This window comes from Anolis sagrei, chromosome 2, assembly GCF_037176765.1.
Source record: "Anolis sagrei isolate rAnoSag1 chromosome 2, rAnoSag1.mat, whole genome shotgun sequence".
Taxonomy (NCBI): Eukaryota; Metazoa; Chordata; class Lepidosauria; order Squamata; family Dactyloidae; genus Anolis; species Anolis sagrei.
Window position 1 is genome coordinate 1,953,548 of NC_090022.1, and position 18,035 is coordinate 1,971,582.

Consider the following 18,035-nt stretch of genomic DNA (forward strand, 5'->3'; position numbering starts at 1 on the left):
AAGGCAGCAAGGAAGGAAGGAAGGACGGGCCCCTTCCATTGTGCTCCTTCCTCCCAAGGGAAGCCTGGATCCGGCCTCCGGGTTTTCTGCCCTGGCCTGATCCCTTGCTGCTAGGCGCCGTCCCGTCCAGGCTGCTGCAACAGAGGGAGGCGGGGATCCAGTGCCGGGCTTTCCCCCTCCGTTCCTTGGCCTGGGGATCCGCTCCGGGTTTGCCCCGCTGTCTGTGCCTGGCTCCACTTCCGGACTTTCTCTCCAGCCAACTCCCAGGGCATGCCTTGATCCAGGCAGCAAGAAAGCAAACAAGCAAGCAAGCAAGCAAAAGGAAGGAGGGAGCCTTTGCATTTCCTGGCTCCCCATGCAGCCCCTTCCAGGCCCCCAGGTAAGGGGAAAGGGGAGGCCCAGGGGGGGAGCAGGGCTTGGGGGGGCCAGGGAGGCACCCAGAGGGCATCCAGCCCCACCCCCAGCCCCTTCCTCCCCAGGACAGGCTTGCAAGGAAGCAAAGAAGGAAGCAAAGAAGGAAAGAAGGCCCTCCTGCCCCTGTCACTCTTCCTCTGATCCCACTTTGACTGGCATCTCTCAGCCTTGTATTTGTTACCAACCTGACCCTATAAGATACATAATAGACAATATTATATAACAGTATTTAAACATATAGAGTAAAATGTATCATAAAACATAATATACATTTGTATATATTATTTGCAATATTATTGAATGCAAATTCAATAATATTGCAAATAATATATACAAATTTGTATAAAATTATTTGTATATATTATTGAATCCTGAGTATATAATGTAATGTATTATTTGTAATATGTTTTATTATTTATTATATTATTTAATAACTATTTAATATTATTACTCCTGAGTAGATAATGTAATAGATTTTGTTGTTCATTCGTTCAGTCGTCTCCGACTCTTCGTGACCTCATGGACCAGCCTACGCCAGAGCTCCCTGTCGGCCGTTACCACCCCCAGCTCCCTCAAGGTCAGTCCAGTCACTTCAAGGATGCCATCCATCCATCTTGCCCTTGGTCGGCCCCTCTTCCTTTTGCCTTCCACTTTCCCCAGCATAATTGTCTTCTCTAGGCTTTCCTGTCTCCTCATGATGTGGCCAAAGTATTTCAACTTTGTCTCTAGTATCTTTCCCTCCAGTGAGCAGTCGGGCTTTATTTCCTGGAGAATGGACTGGTTGGATCTTCTCGCAGTCCAAGGCACTCTCAGAACTTTCCTCCAACACCACAGCTCAAAAGCATCAATCTTCCTTCGCTCAGCCTTCCCTAAGGTCCAGCTCTCACATCCGTAGGTTACTACAGGGAATACCATGGCTTTGACTAGGCGGATCTTTGTTGCCAGTCTGATGTCTCTACTCTTTACTATTTTATCGAGACTGGACATTGCTCTCCTCCCAAGAAGTAAGCGTCTTCTGATTTCCTGGCCACAGTCTGCATCTGCAGTAATCTTTGCACCTAGAAATACAAAGTCTGTCACGGCCTCCACGGTTTCTCCCTCTATTTTCCAGTTGTCAATCATTCTTGTTGCCATAATCTTGGTTTTTTTTACGTTTAGCTGCAACCCGGCTTTTGCGCTTTCTTCTTTCACCTTGATTAGAAGGCTCCTCAGCTCCTCCTCGCTTTCGGCCATCAGAGTGGTGTCATCTGCATATCTGAGGTTGTTAATGTTGCTTCCAGCAATTTTCACCCCAGCTTTGCATTCATCCAGCCCCGCACATCGCATGATGTGTTCTGCATACAAGTTAAAAAGGTTGGGTGAGAGGATGCAGCCTTGCCGCACGCCTTTCCCAATCTTGAACCAGTCTGTTAGAATGTAATAGATAATTTGTAATACAATATATATTATTTATAATATTTTTGAATGCCTGTTTAATATTAGTGCTGAGTATATAATATAATAGACTATTTGTAATGTGTTTTATTATTTATTATATTATTTAATAACTATGTAATATTATTACTCCTGAGCAAATAATATAATAGATAATTTAGAATACAATATATATTATTTGTAATATTATTTAATGCCTGTTTAATATTAGTGCTGAGTATATAATATAATAGATTATTTGTAATATGCATTATTCTTTATTATATTATTTAATAACTATGTAATATTACCCCTGAGTAGATAATGTAATAGATCATTTAGAATACAATATATATTACTTGTAATATTATTTAATGCCTGTTTTAATATTAGTGCTGAGTATATGATATGACTATTTATAATATATTTTATTATTCATTATTTAATACCTAATTCATATTAGTCCTGAGTATATAATGTATTATTTATAATATATTTTTATTTATTATATTATTTAATAACTATTTAATATTACTCCTGAGTAGATAATATAATAGATTATTTATAATATAATATATATTATTTATAATATTATTTAATAACTATTTAGTATTACTACTCCTGAGTAGATAATGTAATAGATAATTTCTAATACAATATAAATTATTTATAATATTATTGAATGCTTATTTAATATTGGTGCTGAGTATATAATGTAATGTATTATTTATAATACGTTTTATTATTTATTATATTATTTAATAACTAATATTATTACTCCTGAGTAGATAATGTAATAGATTATTTATAATATAATATAAATTATTTATAATATTATTGAATGGCTGTTTAATATTAGTGCTGAGTATATATTTATGATCACCTCTCAACAAAAGATTGCCCCAGGCACTGCCAGGCCATCAAATGGTAATCAAGATGGTCATAGAATCATAGAATCAAAGAGTGGGAAGAGACCTCCTGGGCCATCCAGTCCAACCCCATTCTGCCAAGAAGCAGGAATATTGCATTCAAATCACCCCTGACAAATGGCCATCCAGCCTCTGTTCAAAAGCCTCCAAAGTTGAAACATGCCCACCTAGCTCCAGCAGAAAAGAGTTCTTTGTCCCACCCTGGTCATTCCACAGATATACGAACCCTTTTTCCTAGTTCCAACAGACTTCACTACCTCTGAGGATGCTTGCCATAGATGCAGGCGAAACGTCAGGAGAGAATGCCTCTGGAACATGGCCATATAGCCCGAGAAAACGTACAACAACCCAGTGATTCCGGCCATGAAAGCCTTTGACAATACAATGTAATAGATTATTTATAATATAATATAATTTATAATATTATTTAATACTTACTTCATATTAGTGCTGAGTATATAATGTAATAGATTATTCGTAATGCGTTTTATTATTTATATTATTATTTAATAACTATTTAATATTACTCCTGAGTAGATAATGTAATAGATTATTTATAATATAATATATAATATTTATAATATTACTTAATACCTATTTAATGTTAGTACTCTGAATATGATCTATGCTATTTATAATATAATATATATTTATATTTCAATATTACTATTTATAATATTATATTAGTATTCATAATACTATGTAATGTTTAGTACCAGGTACATAATTATAATATTTATAATATATATTTATATATCATTATTATTTATAATATTATTTAGTGTTTATTGCCAGATATATAATTATAATATTTATAATGAAATATATATTATTTATAATGTATAGTATTATTTACGGTTTAGTACCAGGTGTATAATATATTTATGTTATATTAATAATAATAATAATAATAATATTTAATATTCATACCAGGTCTAAAATAATATTTATAATATACAATATATGTTATTTTTTATTTGTAATATTATTTTAAAGTTATTTAATGTTAGTATCAGGTATATAATATAATATTTTATTATAGAGAGAGAAAGGTGTTAACGTATAAATCCCTAAACGACTCCGGTCTAGATTACCTGTCCAAACGGATTCTCCCCTATGAACCATCAAGATTGTTAAGATGGTCTGGAGGGGCCCTGTTCTCGGTCCCACCATCCTCGCACGCGCGTCTGGTGGGGACGAAGGACAGAGCCTTCTCGGTGGTGGCCCCTCGGCTCTGGAACTCTCTCCCACTGGAGATTAGAACTGCCCCTTCTCTCCTGACTTTTAGAAAACAGGTGAAAACCTGGCTGTGGAAACTGGCATTTGACGAGTGAGTTAATAACTCGTGACTATATGGACGGATGGTGATGAACTTCGATTTTATTGTGACGACTTGGTCATTGTAATGATATGTTTTTTAATGTTTTAGTGTATTATGGAATGTGATGTTTTTAAACGATTGTTTGTGATACGGTTGTTGGAAACCGGCCTGAATCCCTCTACGGAGATGAGAAGACCGGTATACAAAAGTTATAAATAAATAAATAAATAATAAATAAATAAATAGAGAGAGAGAGTTATTTATAATATTATTTAATACCTACCGTATTTAATATTAGTACCAGGCATATAATATATAATATAAATTTTATATTCAATATTAATTATAATATCATTTATTCCTATTTAATAGTAGTACTAGGTGTGTCTATATATATATATATATAGAGAGAGAGAGAGAGAGAGAGAGAGATTACACTATTATTTAATACCTATGTAATACCTATGCCAGGTAGGTAAAGGTAAAGGTTTTCCCCTTGACATGAAGTCCAGTTGTGTCCGACTCTGGGACTCTGGAGCTCATCTCCATTTCTAAGCCGAAGAGCCGGCGTTGTCCATAGACACCTCCAAGGTCATGTGGCCAGCATGACTGCATGGAATGCCGTTACCTTCCCACCGGAGCGGTACCTATTGATCTACTCACATTTGCATGATTTCGAACTGCTAGGTTAGCAGAAGCTGGGGCTGACAGTGGAAGCTCACACCGCTCCCTGGATTCGAACCTGCAATCTATTGGTCAGCAAGCTCAGCAGCTCAGCGCTTTAACCCACTGCGCCACTGGGGGCACCTAGGTATATAGTATGATATTTATAAAATATAATATGTATTTATATATATTATAATTTATAATATAATATAATTAATATTAGTGCTGGCTATATAATATAATGGATTCTCCATGGTGCAGCGGGTTAAATTGCTTAACTGCTGAACTTGCATACTAAAAGGTCAGTGATTCGAATCCAGGGAGCGGGGTGAGCTCCTGCTGTTAGCCCTAGCTCCTGCCAACCTAGCAGTTCGAAAATATGCAAATGTGAGTAGATCAATAGGTACCACCTCGGTGGGAAGGTAACAGTACTCCATGCAGTCCTGCTAAGGTGTGTCCTTACTATTTGGGGTGTGACCCCAATGAGGAATTGTGGGAGTTGAAGTCCAGAACACCTGGAGGGAGGGCCCAAGTTGGCCCATGCCTGCTTTAAAGGCTGGACCCCTTACCCCTTCCCCCTTCCTGCCCTGTCTGCAGCCGCTCTAGGGGCCCAGGGCCGGGGGTCCGGATGCTGGCCCGCTCCTTGCGCCACCTGCTGGACGGAGGAGGAGGAGGAGGAGACCCCGGGGTGACCCTCAGCGCCTTCCGCACCCGCTGCCCCGACTGCGGTAACTGCAACAGCCACAACGCGGTCTCGGGGGAGACCCCCCTCCGAGCCCCGGAACAGGTGAGTCAACGGCACAGATTGCGGGACCTGTTAGGATTCTGACGCCGGCGGGGGAGTCTGGGACTTGTAGTTGTAGGGGAGAGTCTACTGAACAAGCCAGTACCTGCCGCATACGTAGCTTAAGTCACATTGACCGACTGTCTGTGCAGGGTTCCATACTTTGCACTTCAACAACACAACCGTTCAATGCTAAGGCTTCCCGCCAAGATGGAGCTGTAGAGGAGAGTCTACTGAACAAGCCAGTACCTGCCGCATACGTAGCTTAAGTCACATTGACCGACTGTCTGCGCAGGGTTCCATACTTTGCACTTTTCCAATACAACCGTTCAATGCTAAGGCTTCCCGCCAAAATGGAGCTGTAGAGGAGAGTCTACTGAACAAGCCAGTACCTACCGCATACGTTGCCTATGTCACACTGACCGACTGTTTGCGCAGGGTTCCATACTTTGCACTTTAACGACACAACCGTTCAATGCTAAGGCTTCCTGTCGAAATGGAACTGTAGAGGAGAGTCTACTGAACAAGCCAGTACCTGCCACATATCTTGCTTAAGTCACATTGACCGACTGTTTGCGCAGGGTTCCATACTTTGCACTTTAACAACACAACCGTTCAATGCTAAGGCTTCCTGCCAAAATGGAACTGTAGAGGAGAGTCTACTGAACAAGCCAGTACCTGCCGCATACATTGCCTAAGTCACACTGACCGACTGTCTGCACAGGGTTCCATACTTTGCACCTTACCAATACAACCGTTCAATGCTAAGGCTTCCGGCCAAAATGGAACTGTAGAGGAGAGTCTACTGAACAAGCCAGTACCTGTCGCATACGTTGCTTAAGTCACATTGACTGACTGTCTGCGCAGGGTTCCATACTTTGCACTTTACCAATACAACCTTTCAATGCTAAGGCTTCCGGCCAAAATGGGACTGTAGAGGAGAGTCTACTGAACAAGCCAGTACCTGCCACATATCTTGCTTAAGTCACATTGACCGAATGTTTGCACAGGGTGCCATACTTCGCACTTTAACGACACAACTGTTCAATGCTAAGGCTTCCTGCTGAAATGGAACTGTAGAGGAGAGTCTACTGAACAAGCCAGTACCTGTCGCATACGTAGCTTAAGTCACATTGACCAACTGTCTGCGCAGGGTTCCATACTTCGCACCTTACCAATACAACCGTTCAATGCTAAGGCTTCCTGCCAAAATGGAACCGTAGAGGAGAGTCTACTGAACAAGCCAGTACCTGCCGCATACGTTGCTTAAGTCACATTGACCGACTGTCTGCGCAGGGTTCCATACTTTGCACTTTAACAACACAACCGTTCAATGCTAAGGCTTCCGGCCAAAATGGAACTGTAGGGGAGAGTCTACTGAACAAGCCAGTACCTACTGCATACATTGCTTAAGTCACATTGACCGACTGTCTGCACAGGGTTCCATACTTCGCACCTTACCAATACAACCGTTCAATGCTAAGGCTTCCGGCCAAAATGGAACTGTAGAGGAGAGTCTACTGAACAAGCCAGTACCTGCCGCATACCAGTACTGCCACCTGTTGAGGAGTCACGAAGGTGGAGGCATTACTTTTCATTCAACCCTCGTAGTAATGACGATACTGGTGATGGAATAGTGCCTCCATTGAGGTGTGTGTGTGTGTGCAGTTTGTGTAGTGTGGCCAGGAAGGGGCAGGTGTGTATCTGTGCCTGTGCTTGTGCCACAGGGCTCTGTGTGCATCCTGTTGGGTGTCATACCTGGGAGACGTAGCGCACCTTTGACCTGCTGTTGCCGCCATTGCCTCTGGGAGCAGCCCAGCAGTCTCTTTGTGTGTGTGTGTGTGTTTGTTGGAGGAGTGTGTGTTTTGTGTGTGCATTTAAGGGCTTTGTTTACCTCCCATTGTTTGTGTCGCCCGGGAGACGCAGAGCAGCCTTGGCCTGCTGTTGCTCTTCCTGACGTTGTGTCTGGGAGCAATCGACAACCTCTTTGCATTTATGAATTTGTGTGAATTTGCGTGTGTGCTTTGTTTTCCTCCCGTTGCATGTCCCATCTGGAAGACGTAGAGCTCCTTTAGCTTGCTGCTACTCCATTTTTGTCTCTTGACCAGCTGAGGAACCCCTTTGTGTTTGTCTCTTTGTGTGTGTACAAATGCAAGAGGGCTTGTTGGTTGTGTCGCTGTTTGTTTGTGCTTGTGTGCGTGCCCGTGGGCACAACAGTGATTTGTTTACTTCCTGTCTACAAGGAAATGTGTAACACCTTTGTGTGCATGTTGTGTGTGTGCAAGTGGATTGTGTCACCTGTTGTGTAGGGGTGTGTATTTGTATATGTGTTTTCTTTGCATGTGTGTGACTGTGTGTGAATACACAACAAGGCTATTATTGTCAAAGGCTTTCATGGCTGGAATCGCTGGGTTTTTGTAGGTTTTTCGGGCTATACGGCCATATTCTAGAAGCATTCTCTCCTGACGTTTCACCTCCATCTATGGCAAGCATCCTCAGACCTCACAACCTCTGAGGATGCTTGCCATAGATGCAGGCGAAACGTCAGGAGAGAATGCTTCTAGAACATGGCTATATAGCCTGAAAAACCTACAACAACCCAAGGCTATTATTATTATTATTATTATTATTATTATTATTATTATTATTATTATTATTGTTATTAGCAGTTGTATTGGATCACACGTCGGACAGTTCCCAAGTGTCTAGGACTGTGTGATGTATCGATGAATAATGCGTGCAGTTCCCATCAGTTCTTTGTCGCAGGCAGATGGTATTATTATTATTATTATTATTATTATTATTATTACTATTATTATTATTATTTCTGTTATATCTCTTCCAAAGACATAGCATACAATTTAAAATGTACTAACATGCAAACATTAAAACCCAATTAAACACAAACAGCACTCAAATATTCACAGTTAAAATCCATCAAAACATACTCAAAATTTAAATTATTAGTATTATTATGTTGCCTAATTATACCCCACTTTTTTGTGTACAAGGGAGACTCGAAGCAGCTTTGTTTACCTCCTGTCTGTAAGGAGCCGAGCAACCTCTTTGGGTGTGTGTTGTGTATGTTCTGTGTGCTTCCATAGCAGGGCTGTGTTCCCCTCTTTAGTTTGGCTGCCTCGCCTGGGAGACACGGCACACCTTTGGCCTCCTGTCTGCGAGGAGCTTGTGTGTGTTTCTGTGTGTCTGTTGTGTGTTTCACCTGGGAGACACAACCTGCGTCTTAGAGCTGTGTCTCTCTCTTTTCATGTGTGTGATTGTGTGAAAATGCAGCAGGACTTTGTTTCTCTTCTATGGCTTGTCCCACCTGGGAAACATAGAGCATTCATGCACGTTTGTTTGTCTGTCCGTTTGTCTTTGTGTGAGTACAGTGTTTATCACGGGTGTTACGTTCCAGGACCACTCGCGAAAAGTGAAAATCCATGAAGTAGGGACGTTATATTTATTTTAATACTAGCCGTCCCCTGCCACGCATTGCTGTGGCCCTCATGGGAGTTCTGTGTGGGGAGGTTTGGCCCAATTTTATCGTTGGTGGGCTTCAGAATGCTCTTTGACTGTAGGTGAACTATAAATCCCAGCAAGTACAACTCCCAAATGTCAAGATTCTATTTCCCCCAAACTCCACCAGTGTTCGCATGTTGAGTATTCGTGTCGAGTTTGGTCCAGATCCATCATTGTTTGAGTCCACAATGATCTCAGGATGTAGGTGAACTACAACTCCAAAGCCAAAGGACACTGCCCACCAAACCCTTCCAGTATTTTCTGTTGGTCATGGGAGAGCTGTGTGCCAAATTGGGTTCAATTCCATTGTTGGTGGGGTTCAGAATGCTCTTTGATTGTAGGTGAACTATAAATCCCAGCAACTACAACTCCCAAATGACAAAATCCATTTTTTTGAGTGAAGGACATACATTGGGTTGTTAGGTGCCTTGTGTCCAAATTTGGTGTCAATTTGTCCAGTGGTTTTTGAGTTCTGTTAATCCCACAAACGAACATGACATTTTTATTTATATAGATTGATACATTATTTTAGATGTTACACACTATTTTAAGTCTTTATAAACCCTCCCCACACACTTATGCGCTACACAACCCTCTTTGAACGTGTTGTTGACGTAATCCTCAGCTCCGGCTTTATCCGCAGAGGCAGCCTTTCCATACAGACAAACGCTCTTAAGTCTGTCAGTGTATGATTTATGTATGATGCATGTATAAATGTAATTTTATGTGATAGGATTGTGAATGTAATAGATTGTAATAGAATTGTATTGCCAGGATGTAGTTTGACACAGAAGGGTTAAAAACAGCAAAGTAACAGGCTGTGAGAGTGTGACCCTGAGTTCTTGCTGTGTGCAAGATTAGGGAGTGCCAAAGAGATCAACTCCCTTCCAGCTGCGGTTTGCTTTGTGCCTCTCTCTTTCGGTTTGGGTTCTTCACGTCTGTCCGCTGATGGTGTATGTTGTATGTTCTGAGCTGCTTTAGTAAAGCTGCTTTTACCGGGAGACTCCAGAGTCCATTATTCTGAGCTTCTGCGATACTCTGCTGCACGCCAACAATCGGTTATGGGCCCAAACACTGACCGGGCTTGTCAGACTGGACCTGCTGACCTGCAAAGCCATATTGGAAAACGGCGAAACAGCGAGTCCGCGAAAAGCAAACCACAAAGTAGCGAAAATATTTGTTTCTATGTGCTCATAAACGCACAACAATGCTTTCTTTACCTCCTGTCTGCAAGAGCCTGAGCAACCGCTTTGAGCATGCTGTATAGGTTGCGCCTCTGCTTCTGTGGCAGGGCTTTGTTTACATCCCGCTGGCTGTCACTCCTGGGAGACATAGAGCATTATTATTATTGTTGTAGGGTTGTTGTAGGTTTTTTCGGGCTATATGGCCATGTTCTAGAGGCATTCTCTCCTGACGTTTCGCCTGCATCTATAGCAAGCATCCTCAGAGGTTGTGAGGTCTGTTGGAACTAGGAAAATGGGTTTATATATCTGTAGAAAGACCAGGGTGAGACAAAGGACTCTTGTCTGCTGGAGCTATGTGTGAATATTTCAACTGACCACCTTGATTAGCATTTGATTTCCTGGCAGTGCCTGGAGCAATCTTTTGTTGAGAGGAGATTAGATGTCCTTGTTTGTTTCCTCTAAGTTGATGTGCTGTTCTGATTTTAGAGTTTTTTAATACTGGTAATGAAAAAAATCTGGCTACCAGTATTAAAAAACTCTAAAAAACTCTTTAAAACTCTAAAATTAGAACAGCACATCAACAGAGAGGAAACAAACAAGGACATCTAATCAGTTGTGTGTGTGCGCATTGTTTGTGCGGTTTTTTTTTGCACAGCGATGGGGAAGGGACTCCGGAATCTGGTCCGTCCTGGTCCGTCTCAACAAAAGATTCCCCCAGGCACTGCCAGGCCATCCAATGCTAATCAAGGTGGTCAGTTGAAACATTCACGCCTAGCTCCAGCAGACAAGAGTCCTTTGTCCCACCCTGGACATTATTTCACAGGTACATAAACCCTTTTTCCTACTTCCAACAGACCTCACAACCTCTGAGGATGCTTGCCATAGATGCAGGCGAAACGTCAGGAGAGAATGACTCTAGAACATGGCCATATAGCCCGGAAAAGCCTACAACAACCCAGTGATTCCGGCCATGAAAGCCTTCGACAATACATTGTTGTTGTTGTTAGAGTACCCGCTGCAGTGACGCTTGTGAGCCACTCAACAACCTTTGTGTGTCTTTTTAGAAACAGATTTTGCGTTCCCTCCTGTTCATTGTCCCTCCTGGGAGACGTAGAGCACCTTTGCCCCACTGGTGCTGCCGTTGGGTCTGTGAGCAGCTCAGCCACCACTTTGTGTGTGTGTGTGTTTTGTGCTGGGTGTGTGAACAAGTGCAGCAGGACTCGGTTTCTTTAATATTCGTTATGCCACCATGCATACATGCATACCTGTTTGTTTGTTTATATTTATGTATGCACGCCAGGGCTTTGTTTACATCCCGTCTGCAAGGAGCTGAGCAACCTCTTGGTGTTTGTTGCACATGTTGTGCTTGTGTGTTTGCAATAGGGCTTCATTTCCCTCCTCCTCCTGCTTGTCTCACCTGCAAAACATAGGCCACTTTTCACCTGCTGCTGTAGATGTGTCTCCTCTTTGCATGTGTGTGTCTCTCTCTTTGTGTGCGTGTCGCTCTTTGGGGTGTGATGCCAGTGTCAGCACGCTCCTTTCCAAGTGCTGTACCTCATTGTGCGCCTCTTGTGTGTGTCTGTGTTTCCTGGTGAGCATGACCCACACAAAGACAGGCTTGTGCAAGGCCAGTTGTGTGTGTGCGCATTGTTTGTGTGGTTTTTTTGCACAGCGATGGGGAAGGGACTCCGGAATCTGGTCCGTCCTGTTTTTGGGGAAGTCCTGAAGGGTGCGGAAGGGGAGGAATTTGGCAAAGCGGAAGGAGGAGACGAGTGAGCGAGAGAACGAGAGAGACACCGAAAGAAAAACAAGAGACAGACAGAGAGAGAGCGAGAGAGAGGGAGGCAGAAACCAGGAGAATGGGGTGCATTTGACCTCATTTCTCCATCATCCTTCACCCCAAACTTTCCTTCCAACTATTTGGCAAAGTCGGAAGAGCGACTGAACGAGAGAGGCACCAAAAGAAAGACAAGAGAGTGAGAGAGGAAGGAAGGAAGGAAGGAAGGAAGGAAGGAAGGAAGGAAGGAAGGAAGGAAGAAGAGGAAATAACAAGGATGCATTTCATTAGGGGAATGCCTAAATCCTGACCCCATTTCTCCACCTTCCTTCACCTCAAACGTTACTTCCAAGAATTTGGAAAAGCGGAAGAGCGACAAAGCAAGACGACAACGGCAGAAGAAAGACACGAGAAAGAGAACGAAAAGAAGAAAGAGGCAGAAATCACAAGGACGGGGTGCATTTCGGACTCCCCTGTATCCTCATCCAAATTTGGCAAAGCAGGAGAGCGACAGAACGAGAAAAAGACACCAAAAGAAGAGAGAAGAACAGAAAAAGAGAGAAGGCGATCCATCATGGGTCACCTTTGTCCCCATTTCTCCATCATCCTTCACTCCAGACTTCCCTTCTGAGAGCAAGAAGAGTGAGAGAACGAGGCAGGCACTGAAAGAAAGACAAGAGAGAGTGAGAAAGAAAGGAAGGAAGGAAGGAAGGAAGGAAGGAAGGAAGGAAGGAAGGAAGGAAGGAAGGAAGGAAGGAAGGAAGGAGAGGAAATAATGAGGATGGGGGTTCATTTGTGTCACCCTTAAATCTTAACCTCCATCATCTTTTACCCCAAACGTTCCTTCCAAGAATTTGGAAAAGTGGAAGAGCGACAGAACGAGAGAGACACTGAAAGAAAAGACGAGAAAGAAGGAAAGGGGGGACAAAAGGATGGGGTGGGAGCGTACATTGGGGACGTCCCCCAATACCGACCCTCTCCCTTGACCCCTTTGGAGGTGTGTCCTTACTATTTGGGGTGTGACCCCAATGAAGGTCTTCCTGCGCTTGGGGGGCTGCTTGGAGCCGGGGGGCCCTTCTTCTTCTTCCTCTTCCGGAGGGGGCTTCCTCACTCGGACCCGGTGGTACTGCCTCCCTGCCAAGGTGAGCTATAGGGCAAAAGGGGGGAAAGAAGAGCCTGCCTTAGAAATAGGTATTACAGTGTTCCCTTGCTACTTCGCAGTTCGCTTTTAGTGGACTCACTGTTTCGCGGTTTTAAAAAAATATTAATTTAAAATATATATCGCAGTATTTTCGCTGTTTTTGCAGGACCTGGAATGTAAAATAAATATAGCATCCCTACTTCGTGGTTCGCTTTTCGCGGACTTGCTGTTTTCACGGGTTTTGCCGCCGCTGCTCTTTCCCTTCTCAGTCCTCCCTTCCTCCAGCCTTGAAGGGCCTTTCCTTCCTTCCTTTCCTTTATTTTAAGTTTATAAAGACTTAAAATAGTGTATAACTGCTAAAATAATGTATAAATATTAAAAATAAATATAGCGTCCCTACATCACGGTTTTTCACTTATTGCGGGAGGTCCTGGAACGTAAAATAAATATAGCGTCCCTACTTTGCGGTTCGCTTTTCATGGACTCACTGTTTTGCGGTTTTAAAAAAATATTAATTTAATTTAACTTAATTTAAAATATATATCGCCGTATTTTCGCTGTTTTAGTGGATTTTTGCCACCGCTTTCCCTCCTCAGGGAAATTTATAAATATTAAAATAAATACAGCATCCCTACTTTGCGGTTCGCTTTTTGCGGACTCTGTTTTTGCGGATCTTCGCCACCACCGCCACACTCCGAGGCGCTTTCCCTTCTCAGTCCTCCCTTCCTCCAGCCTTGAAGGGCCTTTCCTTCCTTCCTTCCCCATATTTTAAGTTTATAAAGACTTAAAATAGTGTATAACTGCTAAAATAATGTATAAATATTAAAATAAATATAGCGTCCCTACAGCACGGTTTTTCACTTATTGCGGGAGGTCCTGGAATGTAAAATAAATATAGTGTCCCTACTTTGTGGTTTGCTTTTCGCGGACTCGCTGTTTTCGCGGGTTTTTGCTCTCCAAGGCACTCTCCCTCCTCAGTCCTCCTAACCTCCAGCATTCGAAGGGCCTTTCCCTCCTTCCTTCCCTTTATTTGAAGTTTATAAAGACTTAAAATAGTGTATAACTGCTAAAATAATGTATACATATTAAAATAAATATAGCGTCCCTACATCGTGGTTTTTCACTTATTGCGGGAGGCCCTGGAATGTAAAATAAGTATAGCATCCCTACTTTACGGTTCGCTTTTCACGGACGCGCTGTTTCGTGGTTAAAAAAAATAATTTAAAATATATATCGCAGTATTTTCGCTGTTTTCGTGGGTTTTTGCCGCCACTTTCCCTCCTCAGGAAAATTTATAAATATTAAAATAAATATAGCATCCCTACTTCGCGGTTCGCTTTTTGTGGACTCTTTGTTTTCGTGGATCTTCGCCACCGCCACCACTCTCCGAGGCGCTTTCCCTCCTCAGTCCTCCCACCCTCAAGCCTTGAAGGGCCTTTCCTTCCTTTCCTTTATTTTAAGTTTATAAAGACTTAAAATAGTATATAATAGCTAAAATAATGTATAAATATTAAAATAAATATAGCGTCCCTACATCACGGTTTTTCACTTTTTGCAGGAGGTACTGGAACGTAAAATAAATATAGCATCCCTACTTCGCAGTTCGCTTTTCGCGGACTCGCTGTTTCGCGGGTTTTTGCCTTTTGGCAGCGATGGAGCGTGGAAGGTGGTTTTACCCTCTCCCGGGAGAGAGGCAGCCCATCATAAAAGAAAAACAGAGAGGAGATACAAAGCAGTATATAAATCACGGCCTTATAGTCCATTCCTTATATGCGTGACCACATTTCTGTGGAGGAACCCACACATTCTCTTCGATCATCTGGAGAGGCCCTGCTCACGCTCCCACCTCCTTCGCAGGCACGATTGGTTGGGACGAGGGAGAGGGCCTTCTCGGTGGTGGCCCCGTAACTCTGGAACTCACTTCTCAGGGACATTAGACATGCCCCAACGTTGGCAGTCTTTAGGAGGAGCCTGAAAACGTGGTTGTTCCAGTGTGCATTCCCAGAATAAAGCAAACTCTCAGCAATATGTCCTCAATAATGCACTTTAATACTGACTTAGGATGGACTGCGTTCCCTCATTTCTCTCCGAAAAATCCTATTTTAGTTACATTTTACTTTGTTCACGTCAGCATATTTTCAATTTTCATCTATTACATTTGGCCCGGCCATTGTTAAAATTGTTTATATGTCACTATTGATTGTTTTTTTGTTTATGTGATTTATATGATTTGTATTTTATTGTTTATTTATGTTGTGCTTACTGATGTTTTGTTTGATGTACTTTGGGCTGGACCTCATGTAAGCCACACTGAGTATTTTATTGGTTGTTTATTGATGTTGTGTTTATTGATGTTTTGCTTGATGTACTTTGGATTTGGCCTCATGTAAGCTGCACCGAGCCCCTTGGGAAGATGGTAGTGGGGTACAAATAAAGATTATTGTTATTATTATTATTATTATTATTATTATTATAGCTAGCAAAAAAAAAAGATAGATGATGCCCTTCAATCTCTCCTCGCTTCTGCCTCACCGTCGGAATGCGATAGATAGATAGCGTCCCTACTTTGCGGATTTTCACTTTTTGTGGGTGGTCCTGGAACGTAACACCCGCAATAAGTGAGGGAACACTGTAATTATATTATTATTGTTAATAATAATATAATAATATTGCAAACTTCCAGGCTCCTGTGACATCGTGGGAGGAAGCGGAGGACGGGGCGATCTATACGGTCAGTTCGCGGCCGGCGCCGGGCACCAGGGTAAGTGTCCGTCCCCCAGTTTGGGAATTTGGGGAGTTGTAGACCCAGTCATTGCACGTGTCATTCTCTTGTCTCCTTCCATCCCCATTGGTACCTGCCTCCTTCTCTCTTTGCAGGGCGAGGAGGAGGCTGCCGCCGTCCCGGGTCTTTCCCCGGAGGGAGTCCCGCCGCCTCAAGTGTCCCGGTGCCTGAAGGCCGGGACACTACCTGCGTTGGTGCGGCACCTTCTGGAGGCCCCTTCGGTGGGCGACCTGGGCTTCGTGCCCTCCTTCCTGGGCACCTTCCGCACCTTCGCCACCCCCCAAGAAGTGCTGGGGCTCCTCCTCCACAGGTCTGTCCGCCAAGGGCAACGGGCACGGGGAGGGCACTTCTATTGCAGTACACCAGGTAGGGGCAAACTTCGGCCCTCCAGGTGTTTCTGACTACAACTCTCACAATTCCTAACAGCCGGTAGGCTGTTAGGAATTGTGGGAGTTGGAGTCCAAAACACCTGGAGGGCCGAAGTTTGCCCATGCCTGTGTTACACTATATAACATGATTATCTCTCCCAACCGAGACTCAAAACGGCTCATAATCAGAAACATTACAACGTCAAATATACAATAATAGAACAGTATATCATTATATATTATTATATATATCCGTAGTAATTACATTTCATATATAAGTTTTACTATAGTATAATGTTATTATTATATATTATTATATTGTATTATTATCAGTATTATATTGTATGACATTATAAGAATATTATCAAGTAGCTGTACCCGCCACGCTTTGCTGTGGCCAACCTTCCCTCTTTCTCTCCTTCTTCCCCTCCTTCCTTCACTCCCTCTTTCCTTTCTTCCCGTCTTTCCTTCTCTTCTTCCTTCCTTCTCTATCTCTTTCCTTCCTTCTCCCTTTTTCTTTCTTCTTTCTCTTCTGCTGTCTCTCTTTTCTTCCTTCTCTCTTTCCTTCTTTCCTTCCCTCCCTCTTTCTCTACGTCTTCCCCCTTTCTTCGCTCCCTCTTTCCCTTTTTTCTTTCTTTCTCTCCTTCCTTCCTTCTCTAACTTTCCTTCCTTCCTCTTTTTCTTTCCCTCCCTCTTTCTCTCCTTTCTTCCTTCTCTACCTCCTTCCTTCCTTCCTTCTCTCTTTGCTTCCATGCTTCCTTCTTCTTTTCCTTCTTTCCCTCCCTCCCTCTTTCTTTCCCTCCCTCTTTCTTTCTTTCTTTCTTTCTTTCTTTCTTTCTTTCTTTCTTTCTTTCCCCTTCCCTCCCTCCTTATTCCCTATTTTCTGTATTGTCATTTAGCTTTTCGTCATTTAGCTTTTTGAGGCTTTTTAAGTCCCTTCTGCTGTGTTTTTCAGTGTGTTTATGAGTGATGGTCACTCATTGGCCTGATAGATGTATTGTGTCCAAATTTTGTGTCAATTCCCCCAGTGGTTTTTGAGTTCTGTTAATCCCATAAACGAACATGACATTTTTATTTATATAGATACTAGCCGTCCCCTGCCACGCGTTGCTGTGGCCCACATGGGGTTTCTGTGTGGGAGGTTTGGCCCAATTTTATTGTTGGTGGGGTTCAGAATACTCTGTGATTGTAGGTGAACTATAAATCCCAGCAACTACAACTCCCAAATGTCAAGATTCTATTTTCCCCAAACTCTACCAGTGTTCACATTTGGGCATATTGAGTATTTGTGTAGAGTTTGGTCCAGTTCTGTCATTCTTTGAGTCCACAGTGCTCTCTGGATGTAGGTGAACTACAACTCCAAACCAAAGGACACTGCCCACCAAACCCTTCCAGTATTTTCTGTTGGTTGTGGGAGTTCTGTGTGCCAAGTTTGGTTCAATTCCATTGTTGGTGGGGTTCAGAATGTTCTTTGATTGTAGGTGAACTATACATCCCAGCAACTACAACCCCCAAATGACAAAAGTAATTTTTTTGAGTGAAGGACATACATTGGGTTGTTAGGTATCTTGTGTCCAAATTTGGTGTCAATTCCCCCAGTGGTTTTTGAGTTATGCTAATCCCACGAACGAACATTACATTTTTATTTATATAGATATGTATATACAATATATTCTATTATTAGCATAGCACAATATTAGGATGATATATTACTATATTGTACCAAAGCACTATGCT

At 42.6% G+C, this 18,035-nt stretch overlaps 1 protein-coding gene across 1 annotated transcript in view; it reads left to right on the top strand.

Annotated features, from left to right (window-relative positions):
• Positions 1 to 203: 203 nt before the first annotated feature.
• RGL2 (ral guanine nucleotide dissociation stimulator like 2) overlaps positions 204 to 18,035 on the top strand; it is a 41,910-nt gene continuing 24,078 nt past the window's right edge. Inside the window, 4 exon segments of the mRNA XM_067464873.1 lie at positions 204 to 379; positions 5,341 to 5,530; positions 15,832 to 15,909; positions 16,026 to 16,240. Coding sequence (XP_067320974.1) covers positions 5,372 to 5,530; positions 15,832 to 15,909; positions 16,026 to 16,240 — 452 coding nt within the window. The 5' untranslated portion in view covers positions 204 to 379; positions 5,341 to 5,371.